General features: G+C 36.4%; 1 protein-coding gene across 1 annotated transcript in view; it reads left to right on the top strand.

Moving 5' to 3' along the window:
* Rab3gap2 (RAB3 GTPase activating non-catalytic protein subunit 2) overlaps positions 1–17,614 on the top strand; it is a 95,759-nt gene that overhangs the window by 49,383 nt on the left and 28,762 nt on the right. Inside the window, exons 13-21 of the mRNA XM_020157737.2 lie at positions 1,365–1,504; positions 3,431–3,647; positions 4,189–4,332; positions 4,536–4,618; positions 4,962–5,026; positions 8,753–8,843; positions 10,831–10,958; positions 15,993–16,206; positions 16,593–16,690. Of these exons, the coding sequence (XP_020013326.2) occupies positions 1,365–1,504; positions 3,431–3,647; positions 4,189–4,332; positions 4,536–4,618; positions 4,962–5,026; positions 8,753–8,843; positions 10,831–10,958; positions 15,993–16,206; positions 16,593–16,690 (1,180 nt within the window). The remainder of the gene's footprint in view (positions 1–1,364; positions 1,505–3,430; positions 3,648–4,188; positions 4,333–4,535; positions 4,619–4,961; positions 5,027–8,752; positions 8,844–10,830; positions 10,959–15,992; positions 16,207–16,592; positions 16,691–17,614) is intronic.

Below are 17,614 nucleotides of genomic sequence, written 5' to 3' on the forward strand. Positions count from 1 at the left end.
GCACTAAGCTATATAAACTTAAAAAATATTTAGTGATGAAGCAGTAGGATTGTGAGGTCAAGGCCAACCTGGACTACTTAGCCAGACTCTGATTCACAAATAAATAAATGAAATTAAGTAGGTAAATAAATAGTAAAAACAGGAGTCAGATGTATTCAAGCACTCTTCAGAATATTGGCTTGTGCTTTTTTCCTTGTTTACTTCACTAGTGCTTTAGAATGTGTTAGTTCTTCTGTGAGGGTTGTTTTTTTGTTTTTGTTTTTGCTGGAGGAAGCATGATTTTTGCTTGATTTTGGTTTTAAATATTATTACCTAGGATAAAGTACTACCCTAAAGAAAACAATACCCCCAACTCCTCTTTTTAAAGATGTTCTGCACCTGAAGAAAGCCAACTATTTAATTCTTAATAAAATTTATTGAAACTTATCTTCTAAGATATTTTTCATCGTATTTTAAAATATTGTAACAAACCACATTTCCTAAATTCACTCAACAGTCAAGAAATTGGGGTCAGGCACCATAACTTTTGCCTATAGTCCAAGTTGAGTGGGAGGAGGATTGTTCTTCTAGGCCAGTCTGGGCAAAAAAGTTAGTGAGACCCATCTCAGCCCATAAGCTTGGCATGGTGGTGCATGCCTGTCATCCTCGCTATAAGGGAAGCATAATGGTCCTGGCCAACCCTAGCAAAAACGCCAGTGGTAGAGTGCCTGCCTAGCAAGTACAAGGCTGTAAATTCAAACCCGGTACCACCAACAATAAATTGGCCCAATGGCCCTATATATCTCAAATGCATATAACAGAGTTTGAGCACTTTGTCTCAGGGACAGCTTCTCAAGATGAGCTAGTCCTTTTCCAGTACCTCTTTACTTCTACTTTACCCATAGTTCTAAGAAGTTGATTATAGGCCAATTGCAGTTTAGCAGTAACTCTTTAGAAAAAGAGAAGTTCTTGCTCTGGCAGACACATTAGTGTCAGCAAAATATGCTACCTCACAAAAAAGAGAACAGAATAGGAGCAATGACTTAAAATAGACAAAAGATGCCTCTATAGGAGCAAAGCAGTCTAAAATTTGATTGTGAGAGTATTTCTATGAATTATATTTCATATTTTCTAAAAGTATAAAGTTGTGGATTATAGATACCCACAGAAAACTTACCTAAGACTGTGTTTTATTTTTTTTATGTATGTATTTTATATTGTAAATGTCAGATGTGCTTAACTAGTAAATTAACTGTTAACCCAGGCAAGGTTCATATTTCTTTATGTAAAAGCAGATGCACCCTATCTTATTTATGGATTTTATTATTCTGTTATAAGTTTGTAGATTCAAGTGTGATTTGAGCTTTTGTTTTTTTGTATAACAGATTTGGACTTCCAGATTCTAGACGCCATGGTGAAAGCATATGTCTGTCTCCGTGTAACACACTGGCAGCAGTCACAGATGATTTTGGCAGAGTTATTTTATTGGATGTAGCTAGAGGAATTGCAATACGTATGTGGAAAGGTACATCCTTACAAAGATCCAGGAAAAAGTTAATTCACTTTTTACTCCATTATTTGAGCAACATCCTTCAGCTTCTGGTCGAACACAGTATTTAGTCCTTTATGTTTTCACTCTCTTTTTTATGTTTTCTCTTTTTAACATAAACTCAGATCAGCAGCACTTGGTCTAGTAATCAGTCAATACATCCTTTAAGTTTGATCACCTTATAGGCACTTTTAACCACTGCCTTATTGCATCATCTTTCAATTCTCATTGTCAATTTCTGAATTCATTTTCTTGCCCCTGCCACATTCATTTCCCTTCACAAGGCTGCTCTTGAGCCAAATATTCTCCCAAACCTAAAATGCCAAGTCCTTCAGGTTTAAGAAAATAAAACAGGCAAAATCCATCTTCACTGCCTTGACATAGTTACATCCATATGCTTACATCAATCCACTTACTTTATCTGTAAACTATGTCACTTAGTTTCATTTAGCTACTACTAACAGACCTGAGTATGTGATTTTCATGTTGTCACCACAATATCCTCAGAACCCAGTCTCCTTCCATGGTGCTTCCTCACTCATGGTTCTCACAGACCGCCTTCTTTGTATTCTGGGAAGGAAGGACAAGAGGGGAAGTAGACAATTCTGCCAACAGAGGCGTTCCACTTTAAAGATGATTCTCCAAAGTCCCTCTAACTTTTATCCACAATAAATTAGCCAGGATCTAGTGACATGGTCAAACCTACCTGTAAGGGAGACTTGAATAAAGTAAAGCCTCTCTGTCTAAGGAAGGAGAGAGAGAATGCATTGCCTAGAATCATCTAAATAATACCATGTGTCTTCATAGATCACTGGTTAGAAGCCATAATCACAGTGCAGTCTTGTCTGTACTTAACAATCTGAGAAATAATGGATTTAAGTTACTCTGAACTAAATTGAGGCCACTATCACCTTCTTTCCATGGCTGGCAGAGTGGCTCAAGTGGCAGAAAACCTGCCTAGCAAGCAGAGGCCTTGAGTCTAAACCCTAGTATCACCAAAAAAATAAAAACAACCAACCAACTAACCAACCAAACAAAAACCTATCAACTTCTTGCTAAAGAACTCATACAGTGACAGGTGTGCAGTCTTTACCTGCCATGTGTTTTAAGTATCTGTACAAGTACATGTCAGTGCTATAGACACATAATTTGCCCTTGGTATTTGGCCTTTGGAACAGCATCAAAGAAAGCCATGTTCTCAAGCAAGATTTGTCCAACTGGCTTAAGAAGACATTGCTATACCAACTAGCTCAAATCTGCTATGGCCATCTCATTGCTGGCATTGTTGCCTTTGTGCAGGTGCTTGTCCTTTGTATTGTGTGCTGTCCTATGAGAGGGCCACCCAAAATAAAAGAGTGTCAGCTGCTTCACTGTCATACATAGGAGCGTTCAGACATTGCCGTCATGCTTCCTACCAAGGGGCTTGACTAGCAAGAAGTTGACTTGGTCTTTTGACTTTTTATTTTAAAGCCAAACCTATAATCTCTCCAGAAATTTTTAAAAGGAAGCAAGATTTCAAAGAGAGGGAAAGAAAGAAATGGGAGAAGTGAAGGGAGTGAAGGGGAAGTTCTCAACAAGGCTGCAGTGATATTTGTAGTATTTCCTTCTAAAGAAAAGTGATGTGAAGCAAATATAGACAGTAAAATAGTGAAATTTGAGGTCTTAGTGACAGATTATTGTATTTTTTACTATCTGGGTGTGGCTGAAATGGTAGAGCACTTGCTTTGTGAATGCGAAGCCCTGAATTCAAACCCTAGTCTCACCTAAAAAAAAATGTCATAATAAAGTAATGTATTTCTGTAGCTTTCCTGATACCCTCACTTCCCTCTAAGTATTTCAAAGTGCTTCACAAGGCTACTACTGAGCTCAGATTATTAGCTTCCCTTTTCCTCTGTTCCCAAGGGTACCGAGACGCACAAATTGGATGGATTCAAATTGTAGAGGACCTCCATGAAAGAGTACCAGAAAAGGTGGATTTTTCTCCTTTTGGAAATACTCAGGGTCCCAGTCGAGTAGCTCAGTTCCTTGTGATCTATGCTCCAAGGAGGGGAATATTAGAAGTATGGAGCACACAGCAGGGACCTAGAGTGGGAGCTTTCAACGTGGGTAAGCACTGCAGGTAAGTTGCAATTCCTAGAATTTGCTGGTTACATGAAGAAATACAGGAATGCTTTTAGTAAAGCTGCTGTTTAGATTGCAAATTGCTTGAGAATTATAATGTTCTCTATTATGGTTTTTCCTGTGAGTGCCTGATATGTAATTAAGAATTAAGTATTTAATAACAAATATTACTAAAAATGCCACAATATGCCACTGAGTGAAAGTTAGCTTGGCACAGCCTTTGTCACTTACTTAGGCTGTGAAGGCTTGGAAGAAAGGTTACTACAGGTTCTCTTAGTGATGATGTTAAGCAAGGTAAATGCTTTGTTTGCTATTGAAATGTAAGCCTGATTGTGTACATTTAATTTTCCAGAACCTTTATAAAAGGTAGAGCTCTGCCGGTCAAGACCTGCTTTACTTGGTTTTGGTATCAGTATTTATTTGTTGTATTAATGCTCCTGAGTTGTGGTAACATAGCCTCTCCTAGCTATAGTAAAAGCACCTTTTAGCATTTCTGCTTTCTCCAGTATTTTTACCATTTTGGCATGTGATTTCCATAGGTTACTGTATCCTGGCTATAAAATAATGGGCTTAAATAACATTACCAGTCAGAGTTGGCAGCCACAGACATACCAGATCTGCCTTGTTGACCCCGTGTCTGCAAGTGTGAAAACAGTGAATGTTCCTTTCCATTTAGCTCTGAGGTAAGGTGTACTGAGGTAACTTTTCATAGACCCTGGGCTTGTCATTCTTTGTTTTGTGGTTAATGATTTGCTATTTCTTTTATCACCAGAAGATACCTTAAAGTTAAATAGAAAGTATATGAAGGAAAAAGAAAATTGGGTTGTATCAGAATTAGAAGGAACACAATTTCATATTCTGTAAGAAGTTCTATTTATTATTTTAGTGATAAGAAGAGTGAACGAGCCAAGGACATGCATTTAGTGAAGAAACTTGCAGCTTTGCTGAAAATGAAATCTCCTAATATGGGTAGGTATCCTTTAATAAAAACAATGAAGGATTTCTGTCATTTTTCGAATCAACAAAATGTTCCAAATGGAACTATTAAAATACCTTTGTTGATGAGCTAAATCAACTCCTTTCCAAAAAGGAGGGGAGGTACATGTCATCGTCTCCTGCACTTTTTCTTGAAAGTGCACTGTGAGGATGAAGTATGCCATCTTGGAGATATTAAAATTTGTAACAATAAAATAATAGTGTAGGAGAACCCCAACATCCTTTAAACTGATAGTACAAATATGCCCATTTTCTTTCAGAGGAATAATTTACTGTATTAAAAAATGAAAATTCTACCTTGATTTTTTTCTTATAGATTTGGTTGAAACAGAAATAAAGGAATTGGTTCTTGATATTAAGTACCCTGCAACCAAAAAACAAGTAAGTGTATCTTAATAAGTCAACTTTCTCACCAAGTGACTCTTCTATATAACTCTTAATAAAATCTTCATTTTCCTGTTTCTCTCCATACACTACAAACTAGTGTCCTTTTGTATTTTATTCATTTTCATCCCTTTTTGTATTCCCACCTGGAAGTTTCTGTTGTTGCTCTCTTTTGTAAAAATGAAGTAATATTACCAATACACAAGTGTACATGTTTTATACATGCATATTTGTGTGTAACATATATTTGGATTGAAGAGTAATAGTAAAATAAGCACACATATGTGACTACCCAACCTAGGAAATAGACTGTTACCAGGAAATCTAAAGAGCATGTTCTTCTTCAGTCTCACTCTCTTCTTCCATCTGGATGGTAACCCCAATTCTGAATTTTGTGTTTCTCTTGCTAACCACATCATTTCTGAGTGACTCCTCTGAACCCTCTTAGTGCATTTTCTGTCTTTTAAAACTGTGTACAAATGGAGACATGCTCTATATCTTCTGTGACTTATCCTTCCTTCATTGTTACATTGCTCTAAGTGATCCCTGCTGAGGTATGGAGCTGTGGTTGTGGTAGTTTATTTATTTACTATGCCATGTGAATTCCACTCTGTGATGTAAGTTATTCACTCTCCTGTTAGTGAACATTTACGTCATTTCCACTTTTTGCTATTCAAACAATGATTCCATGCTTATCCTTGTACACATTTCCCTGTGCACATAAGCCAGTGATTCTTTTGAGCATATACCTAAGAGTAGAATCATTAGGGTATGAGTTATTATAGCTGTACTAGTTTATAACAAATTGTTCCTCAAAATAGCTCTACTAATTTATACTCCCACTTGTAATGGAGGAGAGTCTGTGTTTCATAGACTCAGCATTCCATGGTATTGCAGACTTGATACCTTTGTTCAGGCTTGTGGTTATAGTATGGTGACTGATTGTGACTTCTTTTATTCCCACTCCTTCTATCCAAACCCTTCATAATGCTCCTCATATCCTGATTTCACAGCTTCTTATGTGGCACTTCGGTCCCCAAGGATAACCCTAAACTCCTACTCTACCTTTTCGTTTTATAGTGCTGGGGTTTGAACCCAGGGCCTCTTTCATGCTAAGGCACTCCACTACCACTCAGCTGCACCCGCAGCACTGCTATTCTTATTTATTTATTTTTGGTGGGACTGTGGTTTGAACTCAGAGTTTCATGTTTGCAAAGCAGGTGCCCTACTGCTTGAGCCACACCTCCAATTCTCTGCTAGTCTATTTTTAGTTAGAACCAAATAGTTAATTGTTAGACTATATATTTTCTACTTTGTGTATACTAGTCATGGTTCTCCAACTTTTTCCTCTTTAGCTCTTTTAAGTGCTTTCAAGTGGGAACCTTACCAAATACTCCATTTTCATATGTCACAGCATTTAAAATAATGCTACTGTGAGAAATACAATAAAAAACAAATCACAGTGTTTTTTTCCTATTCTCTTACACAGTTACTCAATGCTTCTACTACTCAATATGGGGGATTTTTTTTTTTCACATACACCAATTTCTCCTAAAGATTTTTGTAGTCAGCACTAGATGAGTGTTCCCTAGTTCGGTTCAGTTCTGACACTACATACCTGAAGAGAGTGTCAGATCTCACAGGTTGAGGGCTAGGTCCCACAAGACTAACCCCAATTCAAATACTAGTCACCTATACTTTTGACTGACTATGACTCCTCCTCAGGTTTGATTAATCTGCTAGATGGCACACAGATTTCAGGAGAACGCTTATGTTTACCTGTTTATTATAAACGATGTTGCAAAGAATACAGGTGAACAGCCAGATGGAAGAGATGCATAGGGCAAGGCACATGAGGAGGGGCACAGAGCTTCTGTGTCCTCCCTCCAGGCAAGTCACCCTCAGGAACCTCCATGTGTTCAGCTATTTGAAGTTTCAGCATTTGAAGCTCTCCAAACCCCATCCTTTCAAGTATTTATGCAGGCTTTATTACTTAGGCATAATTGATTACATTATTGATTATTGGTGATCAGCCCCATCTTTAGCACTTCTTCCTTCCTTAGGAGGGCTAAAAGTTCTAATTGTCTAATCACATAATTTGTTCAAATGGGAACCAGCCACCATCCTGAGACTATCTAGGAGCCCACCTCATTAAAATAGAACATGCTTCTATCTCCCAGGAAACTGCAAAGGTCTTAGTTCATTTAGGAATCTGGGGTCAAACATCAAATGTTAGAACAAAAGATTCTCCTAGCACCTCTATCTGCAGGGGTTTTAGGAACCAAGGCAGAGCTCAAACATTAGAACAAAAGATTCTTCTAGCACTTCTCTTGCTCAGGAAATTGTTAAGTTTTAGAAGCTCTGTGCCAGGGACTAGAGGTAGAGACCAATATGTTTATTTCTTATGTCACAGCTACATACATGGGAGAATTTTAGTAAAGAGTGATTTTTTTGCAGTCATTTTTTAATACACTTTTGTCTTACTGTTAAACAAGAAAGTCTCTGGCTTTTATTCCATTGTTCATTCTACTGACTGCTAATTGGCTTTCATTTTCCCCCAGGCCAAGTCTTAATTATTGAAGATGACACTGTGATTGCAAGGTGGGCATCTAGAGAGGCAGTAGAGAGTCATAGCTCCAACAATGCTCATTTTGATGCAGTTACTGTTCTTACATCATGGAACAACAAAATTGAGAAACCTTTAACACAGTGCAGATTATCTTCTTGGGTTTTTCTTTTTCTTTTTTTGTAATTACTGAATCGTTTATGAAGTGTGGTTTTTTTTTAAATTACAAATGTTGGAAAACCCAATAGCAAAAGTTATCAGTTGTCTTATGACAGCTAGAGGAAAGGAAGAATCCATTTTAGGTTTTGGCAGACTAAATACAGTGATGGCCAAGAAAGCAAGGCAGAAACTAGCCTGTATAGTAGTTGGAAGAACAGAGGCAGATTACATTCATCCTGAGTTCTTGTATCTTTATATCTTCTTTTTCTTGGCCATCTTCTAAGCCTATTTCCCACAAGTACAGAAGTTAATTGTGTTATGATTTGATCTTTGTCTCATAACACATTCTTAAATTACATTATTACATTTTTAAAGTATTTAGTCTCATCAGTTAAAATCCAATTAATGTGCTAAGGTAAAAGGATAAATAGGAACTTTTAACTCTTGTCTAATTCATTGGTGATCCTGATGGTTGCTACATTGGACATGGGGAGAAATTTTAGAAGTGGTGAATGAAGACTCTAAAGTAACTAGAAGGCTGGGAGTGGTGAGAAGTAGGTTGGGGCAGATACGATAGCTAGCTAGCATGGCCTGTAAATTTAGCCTGCTATGCACATATCCATTAATTGATCTGTAACTAAGTTGGCAGCTCTTATTACAAGCACAACAATAACCTGTGCTTTTCATGTATGCTTAGAGAGTAGAGGCTTATTCAAACTCTTCTTATTGGTGATTTTGTCTCGGCCATTCTGTTAAATAGCAGTTGCCTTCTAGTTGTTTCATTCCCTGTCTAGACTTTATGTTACACCATATTTCGTGTGGCATGAAGGGGATTACATATTGCTTGCTTTAATTCTCAGGTATGTATGTATCCACATCTTAAGCATGGAACCTCCCTTTGAAATTTGATATGGTGTAAGTATAAGCATAAATATAAAATATAAAAACCAAAGCCATTGTCTTATAATTACTAGAATTACTCAATATCTTTCTTTTAGGCTTTGGAAAGCATTTTGGCAAGTGAACGTTTACCATTTTCCTGCCTTAGAAACATCACTCAGACTTTAATGGACACTTTAAAAAATCAAGGTAATAGAGTTTGTACTGTTTGGAGGTAATGGCTTCACAACAAATTTTATATCTCCTTATGGCGCTTATGATACTATTATGTTACTTTAATGTGGAAATAATATATATTAAAATAAGGAAACCTATATCTTTGATCTATGGGGGCCTTATTATTTCCTATTTAATGTATGCAGTTGATCTAAGCTGTCTCTGAATGTATTGACTGTATTTCTGATTGGAACTTTTTTTTGTATGAGACTCGCTGTTGTGAGAAGAGATGGCTGTATAGAATGATGAGTAGTGGTTATTCAGACAGAGTTGTAGAACATTGTGAAAGCCATTGGCACAAGGGGGAAGTCAGCCATTGATATGCACAAAACAGCCAGGTTCTCTTGCTTCCCTCCTCATTTGCTTTACTTTATGACAGAATAGAGATTTTTGTAGGGTGCATTCTTAAGTAATCTCATTCTGACCCAGATAATGATCAAAATACTTATTTTTTAATATGTTTTGTTAGTGCTTACCATGTACATTGGCTCATCCGTTTCTCTCATGAGCAGAGTTAGGACCTCCCAAATCACAGACTATAGTTAGATATTTGTCCAAATACTGTTTTGTATTTGTTTGAAAAGAATTACATTTGAAACTGGGCTGTAACTGCATATTCTGTCCAATTGAGCTAGCAAAATTCATCTTATTCTGAATTCCCAACATCAATTAAATTGTAGTGTACAATGTATTGAATTTATCAATACATTGCTTCATCAATTGCTTATGTTAATCATATAAAGCCAACTTTATATTTAATTGTATTTATATTTATGTTTAAGCCAGGCTACAGTGACTTTAAAAAAATCATACTATGTTCTTTCAGAACTTTAAGCATCACTTTTTTTATTATTGATTTGTTCAATAGATATGTACATCTGGCTTTGGGTAAACAGTAAACTTCTTAGTGTTCACAACTTATTAGAAATACCTCTTTTACAAGACATACAAGGGAAGTGTAGCTCAAGCGATAGAGTGCCTGCCTATCTAAGCATGAAGCCCCGAGTTCAAACCCCAGTACAATCAAAAGTAAAAAAGACATACTATATTTATAGTCCTCTATCCCTCAAAGGCTTTAACAAAGTATAAAATATATAGTAAATGAAAAATTATCTTGCACATGGTTGGAAATAAAACCAAACCATAAAATAATCACAATTCAAATTTTACCCATAAATGAGAGTCCTAAAATTTCCATTATTTTATATGCAAAGTTTTATTATGGTTATAAGAATTTGGACAGTTTTCCATGTTACTATAGCCTAAATAAGATTCTAAATAAGATTCTTGGGGTTGTCATTGTCTGCCTTTTCAAAAATAAATATTTGTTTCATATTAGATATAAATATGTAATTTATTATACAGAACTTTTGTTTTGTTCTTCTGAAGACAGTCTCACTATTAGCTCAGGCCGGCCTGGAACTCATGTTGTGTAGCCAGGCTGACTTCAACTCATGATCCTCTGCTTTGGCCTTCCAAGTGCTGGAATTATAGATGGTGCTACCATTGCCTGCCCAGTCAGGCATATATTAATCTTGAGCAAAATAAAACCTAATTAATGGAAGGTTTTAAGTAGAATTCTGTCTTCAATCTCTTTGTCAGCCTTTCTTTAGGATACATTTGTCACAATCCAGTTTCTGGTTGAATTTTATCATCTTTGGCCACCATGATAATTGGAAGAGCAAGGCAGCTTTGTATTTGTAGGTCCTTAGTGTAAGCATAATGGACGGCATATAAATTATGGAGCAACAGAGAACATTTTCAAAGATGTTTCTGGATTACTTTTTGAAATCTTAAGTATTACATGAACACCTTTCTTTCTATTTCAAAATCTTTTATAACTTAAGTATCTCAGTATTTAATACAATAGAACATCAACAAATTACATATTACTAAGATTTAATGAAAGAAAAGCCTTTTTATAAGTCTGTTGAATATATGTTTTTCCTTCTGCCTTTAGAGCTTGAATCTGTTGATGAAGGATTGCTACAGTTTTGTGCCAATAAACTGAAATTACTTCATCTTTATGAGTCTGTCAGTCAATTAAATTCTCTTGATTTTCATTCAGACACACCATTCTCTGATAATGTGAGTAATCCCAAGTTTTAGTATTATACATAGTAATCTCTTTGATTATTTTTAATTTTTAAAATTTTTAGTAAACAAATAGAAAATTAAGATTTTTTTTCTTATAAAGTTTAAAGGTATATTTTCTTTATCTGGCCTCCTGCTGGCTCTCTGTCCCTTCTTGCTAAATTTCTGATTTCTATGAGAATATTACATTTTATTGTTAATTCATCTTTACTGCTATAAATTTATTTTGTTTTTCTCAACACATTTTTATTGTGACTTTTTCCTTTTTTTGTTGTTGTTGTTGTACTGATTTGAAATCAAGACCTCAAATTTGCTAGGCAGGCATTCTACCACTTTAACCATGCCCCCAAGCCCTTTTTGCTTTAGTTCTTTTTCAGAAAGGGTCTCATGCTTTTTGCTTGGGCCATCTTGGACCTGGCTCCTTCTATTTATGCTTACCATGCAGTTAGAATGTCACACCTGGCTTGTTTGTTCACATAGCTTCTTGCTAACTTTTTGCCTAAGCTGGCCTCAAACTGCAGTTCTCCTGATTTCTGCTCCCCAAGTAGCTGGGATTACAGGTGTGTAGTACCATGCCCAGACCTTTAAGGTGACTTCTTAAAAAGTTTGTAATGAAAATAGATTCAGGTTATTGATAATGACAAAACTATAATTTCTTTTTTTGCATGTTCTTATTTATTTATCTGTGGCACTGGGGATTAAACTCAGGGCCTCATGCTTGTTAGGCAAGAAGAGCTCTACCCTTTGCATCACATCCCAGTGCTGTAATTTGTTTTAAAGAAAGTCTGGGGCTGGCAGAGTGGCTCAAGTAGTAGAGTGCCTGCTCAGCGAGCTCAAGGTCCCAGTACCACAAAAAACAAAAACAAAAAACTGTATTGTTAGTAAACTGATACAGCTTGCCCTTTTGTGCACTATCTAATGAAATACATTTTAAAATATTGTCTGACAGTTAAAAATAATTTTAATAAATGTTCTATTTTTATTCTGTGAAACATAAAATAGTGACAGCTCCTCATAGTCTTTATTATGGTGCAGTATTACTTCTGAAGAATGTATGCAAAATTCTTCCTTTTCTATGTGGAGAAGTAAAGTTTCTGGTAATGAAGAGTAGCGCACATGGTCCTTTCTCCCTCATGTAACTGTCCGCAGGTTGTCAGCCTCCAGCCCTCATGTCTCCTACCTATCTGAGGGAGGATTGCTCAAATGATCTTAGTGATTTGTCATGTCATTAGGAATGCCTGTTAAAAATTACCTGGTATATCTGAAAGTTAATTGAGGTTTAAAGTCAAAACTTTTTGTTTAAATACACTTTTAAGTGCATATGAATAAAATTTTTTAAAGAAAAATGAGAGAAGATTTTTCTCTTTGAATGGAAACAGCCCACACATTCTGATACCGTCTTTTCTGTCTTTGTAATTTCAGATGGATTTTAACAATAACACATGCGGGTAGTAGTCTGTGATTACCATTATAAATGACAAAACCAATTTTTCAGGACCTTCTATTTACTTCAACAATAATGCAATTTTAAGTTGCTGGAAGGTTCAAATCAAATCTGATTTCTGTAGTATTTCCTGGACAGATCATAGGTTCTTCAATGCATAATTTTCTCGTAAGATCCAAATGCTCTTGCATGTGCCCTGCCAAATGAAGTTAAGAAACTGTGCGTAACAGTAGACTACTGGGAAGGCTGAGGTGGGAAGATTACTTGAGCCCAGGAGTTCAAGGCCAGCCCAGGCAACATAATGAGACCCTGTCCCAAAAAATGCAAAACAGAGAAAAACCACAACAGATAGAGTCAAATATACTTGATTAAGGATCCTCTGTAGAGTTATTTCTACTTGTTAGCTCATTACACAGCCTTTTGTAGGATTCATTAGTACTCGATCGGCCCACATAGTATGTAAAGATGAAAGAATTGCAGAGTTTTAAAAATCAGTTGACAGATTGTTTTGTATTTTTAAAGGCCTTTTTAAGAAGTAAAACCATATTTCCTGTAGACTTGTTTGGGTACTTCAGAAACAGGCAGCCAGTTTCTAGACTCAGTGGTTAATACAAGCTCACATATAAATCAATACTTTGAACTACCAGTGTATGTTTAATTGCATTTCACACTTTACCTGTGCTTAAAGACAGTAGCCTAAAGTGACAAATAAAAGAAATTTTTCTTATTTAAGAATGTGGCTTTACAGAGCAATTAGGCAAGAAGAAGGAATAAAAGGAATACAAATAGGTAAAGAAACTGTCAAAATATCCCTATTTGCAGACGACATGATCCTATACCTTAAAGACCCAAAAAACTCTACTCAGAAGCTTCTAGACATCATCAATAGCTATAGCAAGGTAGCAGGATATAAAATCAACATAGAAAAATCATTAGCATTTCTATACACTAACAATGAGCAAACGGAAAAAGAATGTATGAAAACAATTCCATTTACAATAGCCTCAAAAAAAATCAAATACCTAGGTGTAAACCTAACAAAAGATGTGAAAGACCTCTACAAGGAAAACTATACACTTCTGAAGAAAGAGATTGAGGAAGACTATAGAAAGTGGAGAGATCTCCCATGCTCATGGATTGGTAGAATCAACATAGTAAAAATGTCTATACTCCCAAAAGTAATCTACATGTTTAATGCAATTCCCATCAAAATTCCAATGACATTCATCAAAGAGATTGAAAAATCTAGTGTTAAATTTATATGGAAACACAAGAGGCCACGAATAGCCAAGGCAATACTCAGTCAAAAGAACAATGCCGGAGGTATCACAATACCTGACTTCAAGCTATATTACAAAGCAATAATAATAAAAACAGCATGGTACTGGCACAAAAACAGACATGAAGACCAGTGGAACAGAATAGAGGATCCAGATATGAAGCCACACAACTATAAGCAACTTATCTTTGACAAAGGAGCTAAAAATATACGATGGAGAAATAGCAGCCTCTTCAACAAAAACTGCTGGGAAAACTGGTTAGCAGTCTGCAAAAAACTGAAACTAGATCCATGTATATCACCCTATACCAAGATTAACTCAAAATGGATCAAGGATCTTAATATCAGACCACAAACTCTTAAGTTGATACAAGAAAGAGTAGGAAATACTCTGGAGTTAGTAGGTATAGGTAAGAACTTTCTCAATGAAACCCCAGCAGCACAGCAACTAAGAGATAGCATAGATAAATGGGACCTCATAAAACTAAAAAGCTTCTGTTCATCAAAAGAAATGGTCTCTAAACTGAAGAGAACACCCACAGAGTGGGAGAAAATATTTGCCAACTATACATCAGACAAAGGACTGATAACCAGAATATACAGGGAACTTAAAAAACTAAATTCTCCCAAAACTAATGAACCAATAAAGAAATGGGCATGTGAACTAAACAGAACTTTCTCAAAAGAAGAAATTCAAATGGCCAGAAAACACATGAAAAAATGCTCACCATCTCTAGCAATAAAGGAAATGCAAATTAAAACCACGCTAAGATTCTACCTCACCCCTGTTAGAATAGCCATCATCAGCAACACCACCAACAACAGGTGTTGGCGAGGATGCGGGGGAAAAAGGAACCCTCTTACACTGTTGGTGGGAATGTAGACTAGTACAACCACTCTGGAAAAAAATTTGGAGGCTACTTAAAAAGCTGGACATCGATCTACCATTTGATCCAGCAATACCACTCTTGGGGATATACCCAAAAGACTGTTACTCCAGAGGCACCTGCACATCCATGTTTATTGCGGCACTATTCACAATAGCCAAGTTATGGAAACAGCCAAGATGCCCCAGCACTGACGAATGGATTAAGAAAATGTGGTATCTATACACAATGGAATTTTATGCAGCCATGAAGAAGAACGAAATGTTATCATTTGCTGGTAAATGGATGGAATTGGAGAACATCATTCTGAGTGAGGTTAGCCTGGCTCAAAAGACCAAAAATCGTATGTTCTCCCTCATATGTGGACATTAGATCAAGGGCAAACACAACAAGGGGATTGGACTATGAGCACATGATAAAAGCGAGAGCACACAAGGGAGGGGTGAGGATAGGTAAGACACCTAAAAAACTAGCTAGCATTTGTTGCCCTTAATGCAGAGAAACTAAAGCAGATACCTTAAAGCAACTGAGGCCAATAGGAAAAGGGGACCAGGAACTAGAGAAAAGGTTAGATTAAAAAGAATTAACCTAGAAGGTAACACCCACGCACAGGAAATCAATGTGAGTCAATGCCCTGTATAGCTATCCTTATCTCAACCAGCAAAACCCCTTGTTCCTTCCTATTATTGCTTATACTCTCTCTACAACAAAATTAGAGATAAGGGCAAAATAGTTTCTGCGGGGTATTGAGGGGGGGAGTGGGAGGGGGTGGAGTGGGTGGTAAGGGAGGGGGTGGGGGCAGGGGGGAGAAATAAACTAAGCCTTGTATGCACATATGAATAATAAAAGAAAAATGAAAAAAAAAAAAAAAAAAGAATGTGGCTTTATAGTCAGGTGTGTGTTGCATGCCTGTAATCCCAGCACTTGGGAGCTGAGGCAGGAGGATGGGGAGTTCATGGCCAGCCTGGGCTACATAGTGAGATCTGTGGGGTGGGGGAAGTTGGGGCTTTACTTATATAGCATGGGGAAAAGAAAGCTTTGCTTGCTGTGACAAATTTTGGGGGGGGTTCAAAAGTAATAGTAGTATCAGGAAATGTTTCTGCATATAGGGTATATAAAAATAATTTTTTTCTGGTTATCTGATAACATGTTTATTAAAGTCGTAACATTTTAGAAGAGCATAGAGTAATCTCAAGCTTTCTGAAATGTTATTTTCAGTAGCATGTAGTTTTTTAAGATTGCTTAAATAACCTATTCATGAAATGTAATTTGAGAGTAAAGTTTAAGCGAAGTACATGTCATTTAATGTAAAAAGTCACCTTTTGCTTACAGCCTTGAATTTTAGTTCAGGGCTGACACTGGGAAATTCATAGAAAGAGACAAGTCTGGTCAGAACTTTTTTTTCTTCTGTTCCTAAGGACTTGGCTGTGTTGTTGAGGCTTGAGGAACAAGAACTCTTTAAGCTCCAGGCATTGCTAGAGAAATATAAACAAGAGAACACCAGAACTTCTGTTCGATTTTCTGATGATAAAGATGGTGTGTTGCCTGTAAAGACATTCCTTGAATATTTAGAATATGAGAAAGATGTGCTCAGCATAAAGAAAATAAGTGAAGAGGAGTATGTGGCTTTAGGTAGGTAAATAATAAATTACTCCTTTTGCCCTCCGTCTTCTAGAAGAGAGCCTGGAAGGGGCATACAGCATCTCAAAGATTCATTCTGTCTTGGAATTAGCCGGAGAATTTATTTAATGTATAATTTTTTGGTCAGCAAAAGATTATATAAACACACACACACTCAGACACACACACACAATGTTGTACAAATGATGTTATTAAGTCTATTAAAGGGAAGGTGTTAACTGTAATGATTTGCTTTCTGGTTTAATAAACACATTGAATCACTAATTTCTCTCATGCTGTTTTGCTCTCTGGAACTCTGGATTGCAGTAGTTCAGGAAGATTGTTAATCTAAATGGTAATTAGTTATGGATGAATGTGTTTTGTTTTTGTTTTACTAGGCAGTTTCTTTTTCTGGAAGTGTTTGCATGGAGAAAGCTCCACAGAGGATATGTGTCACACTTTGGAGTCTGCTGGACTTAGCCCTCAGCAGTTGTTGGTAAGGTTTTCTGGATGCTGTTCTTCTTAGATGTTATGCAGAACAGTTTAATCATGAAAAATACCTAAAAATGGTCAAAGAAACTTGTAATCACTATGTTTAATAGCATATGATTGTTTTATTTTTCTTGTTTCCTAGAAATTTGGTTTTTTAAGATGATTTCACTATGTAGCCTAGGCTGATCTCAAACTCTTAGTTTTCCTGCCTTAGCCTCCCAAGTGCTGGGGTTATAGACGTGCTCTACCATGCCTGGTTTGTTCTGTATAGATTTTAACAAGCATAGTCTATGATTGGCTCAAAATGAATTTAGATTTTGGCATGTACAAATGCATTTGCAGTGGACTTTGATTATTAGTAAAAGTTTTCATTGTAGAATTAAAAATGATGTACCGAGAATGTAGCTCAATGATAGACCACCTGCCTGGCATGCATGAGGCCTAGAGTTCCATCCCTTGCACTGCAAAAAAAGTTTTTTTAAAATTAAAAAAAATACTAAAAAAGATCCTAAAGAACAAAATTAATTTCCTTTACAGCTATACAGAATTGTTACTAACATTTCCAAATGTTTCCAATATATGTTAAGATATATTCTTTATGCTATAACAAATATAAAATAAAGAATCATCCAGCTGGGCATGGTGGTACATGCCAGTAATCCCAGCACTTGGGAGGCAGAGGCAGGAGGACCATGAATTCAGTGCCAGCCTGGTGGGCCATGTAGTGAATTTGAGGCTAGCCTATGGTATGTAGTAAGAACTTATCTGGGGTTAAAAACAAAAATGTTTTTAACGTCTTTTAACAAGGGAGTGGGGGCAGGGGGGAGAAATGACCCAAGCCTTGTATGCACATATGAATAATAAAACAATAAAAAAAAAAAACGAAAAACCATCCAGTGGGAAATCTATAGCACTAAATTTTTTGCCC

The sequence above is a fragment of the Castor canadensis genome, chromosome 11, assembly GCF_047511655.1.
Source record: "Castor canadensis chromosome 11, mCasCan1.hap1v2, whole genome shotgun sequence".
Taxonomy (NCBI): domain Eukaryota; kingdom Metazoa; phylum Chordata; class Mammalia; order Rodentia; family Castoridae; genus Castor; species Castor canadensis.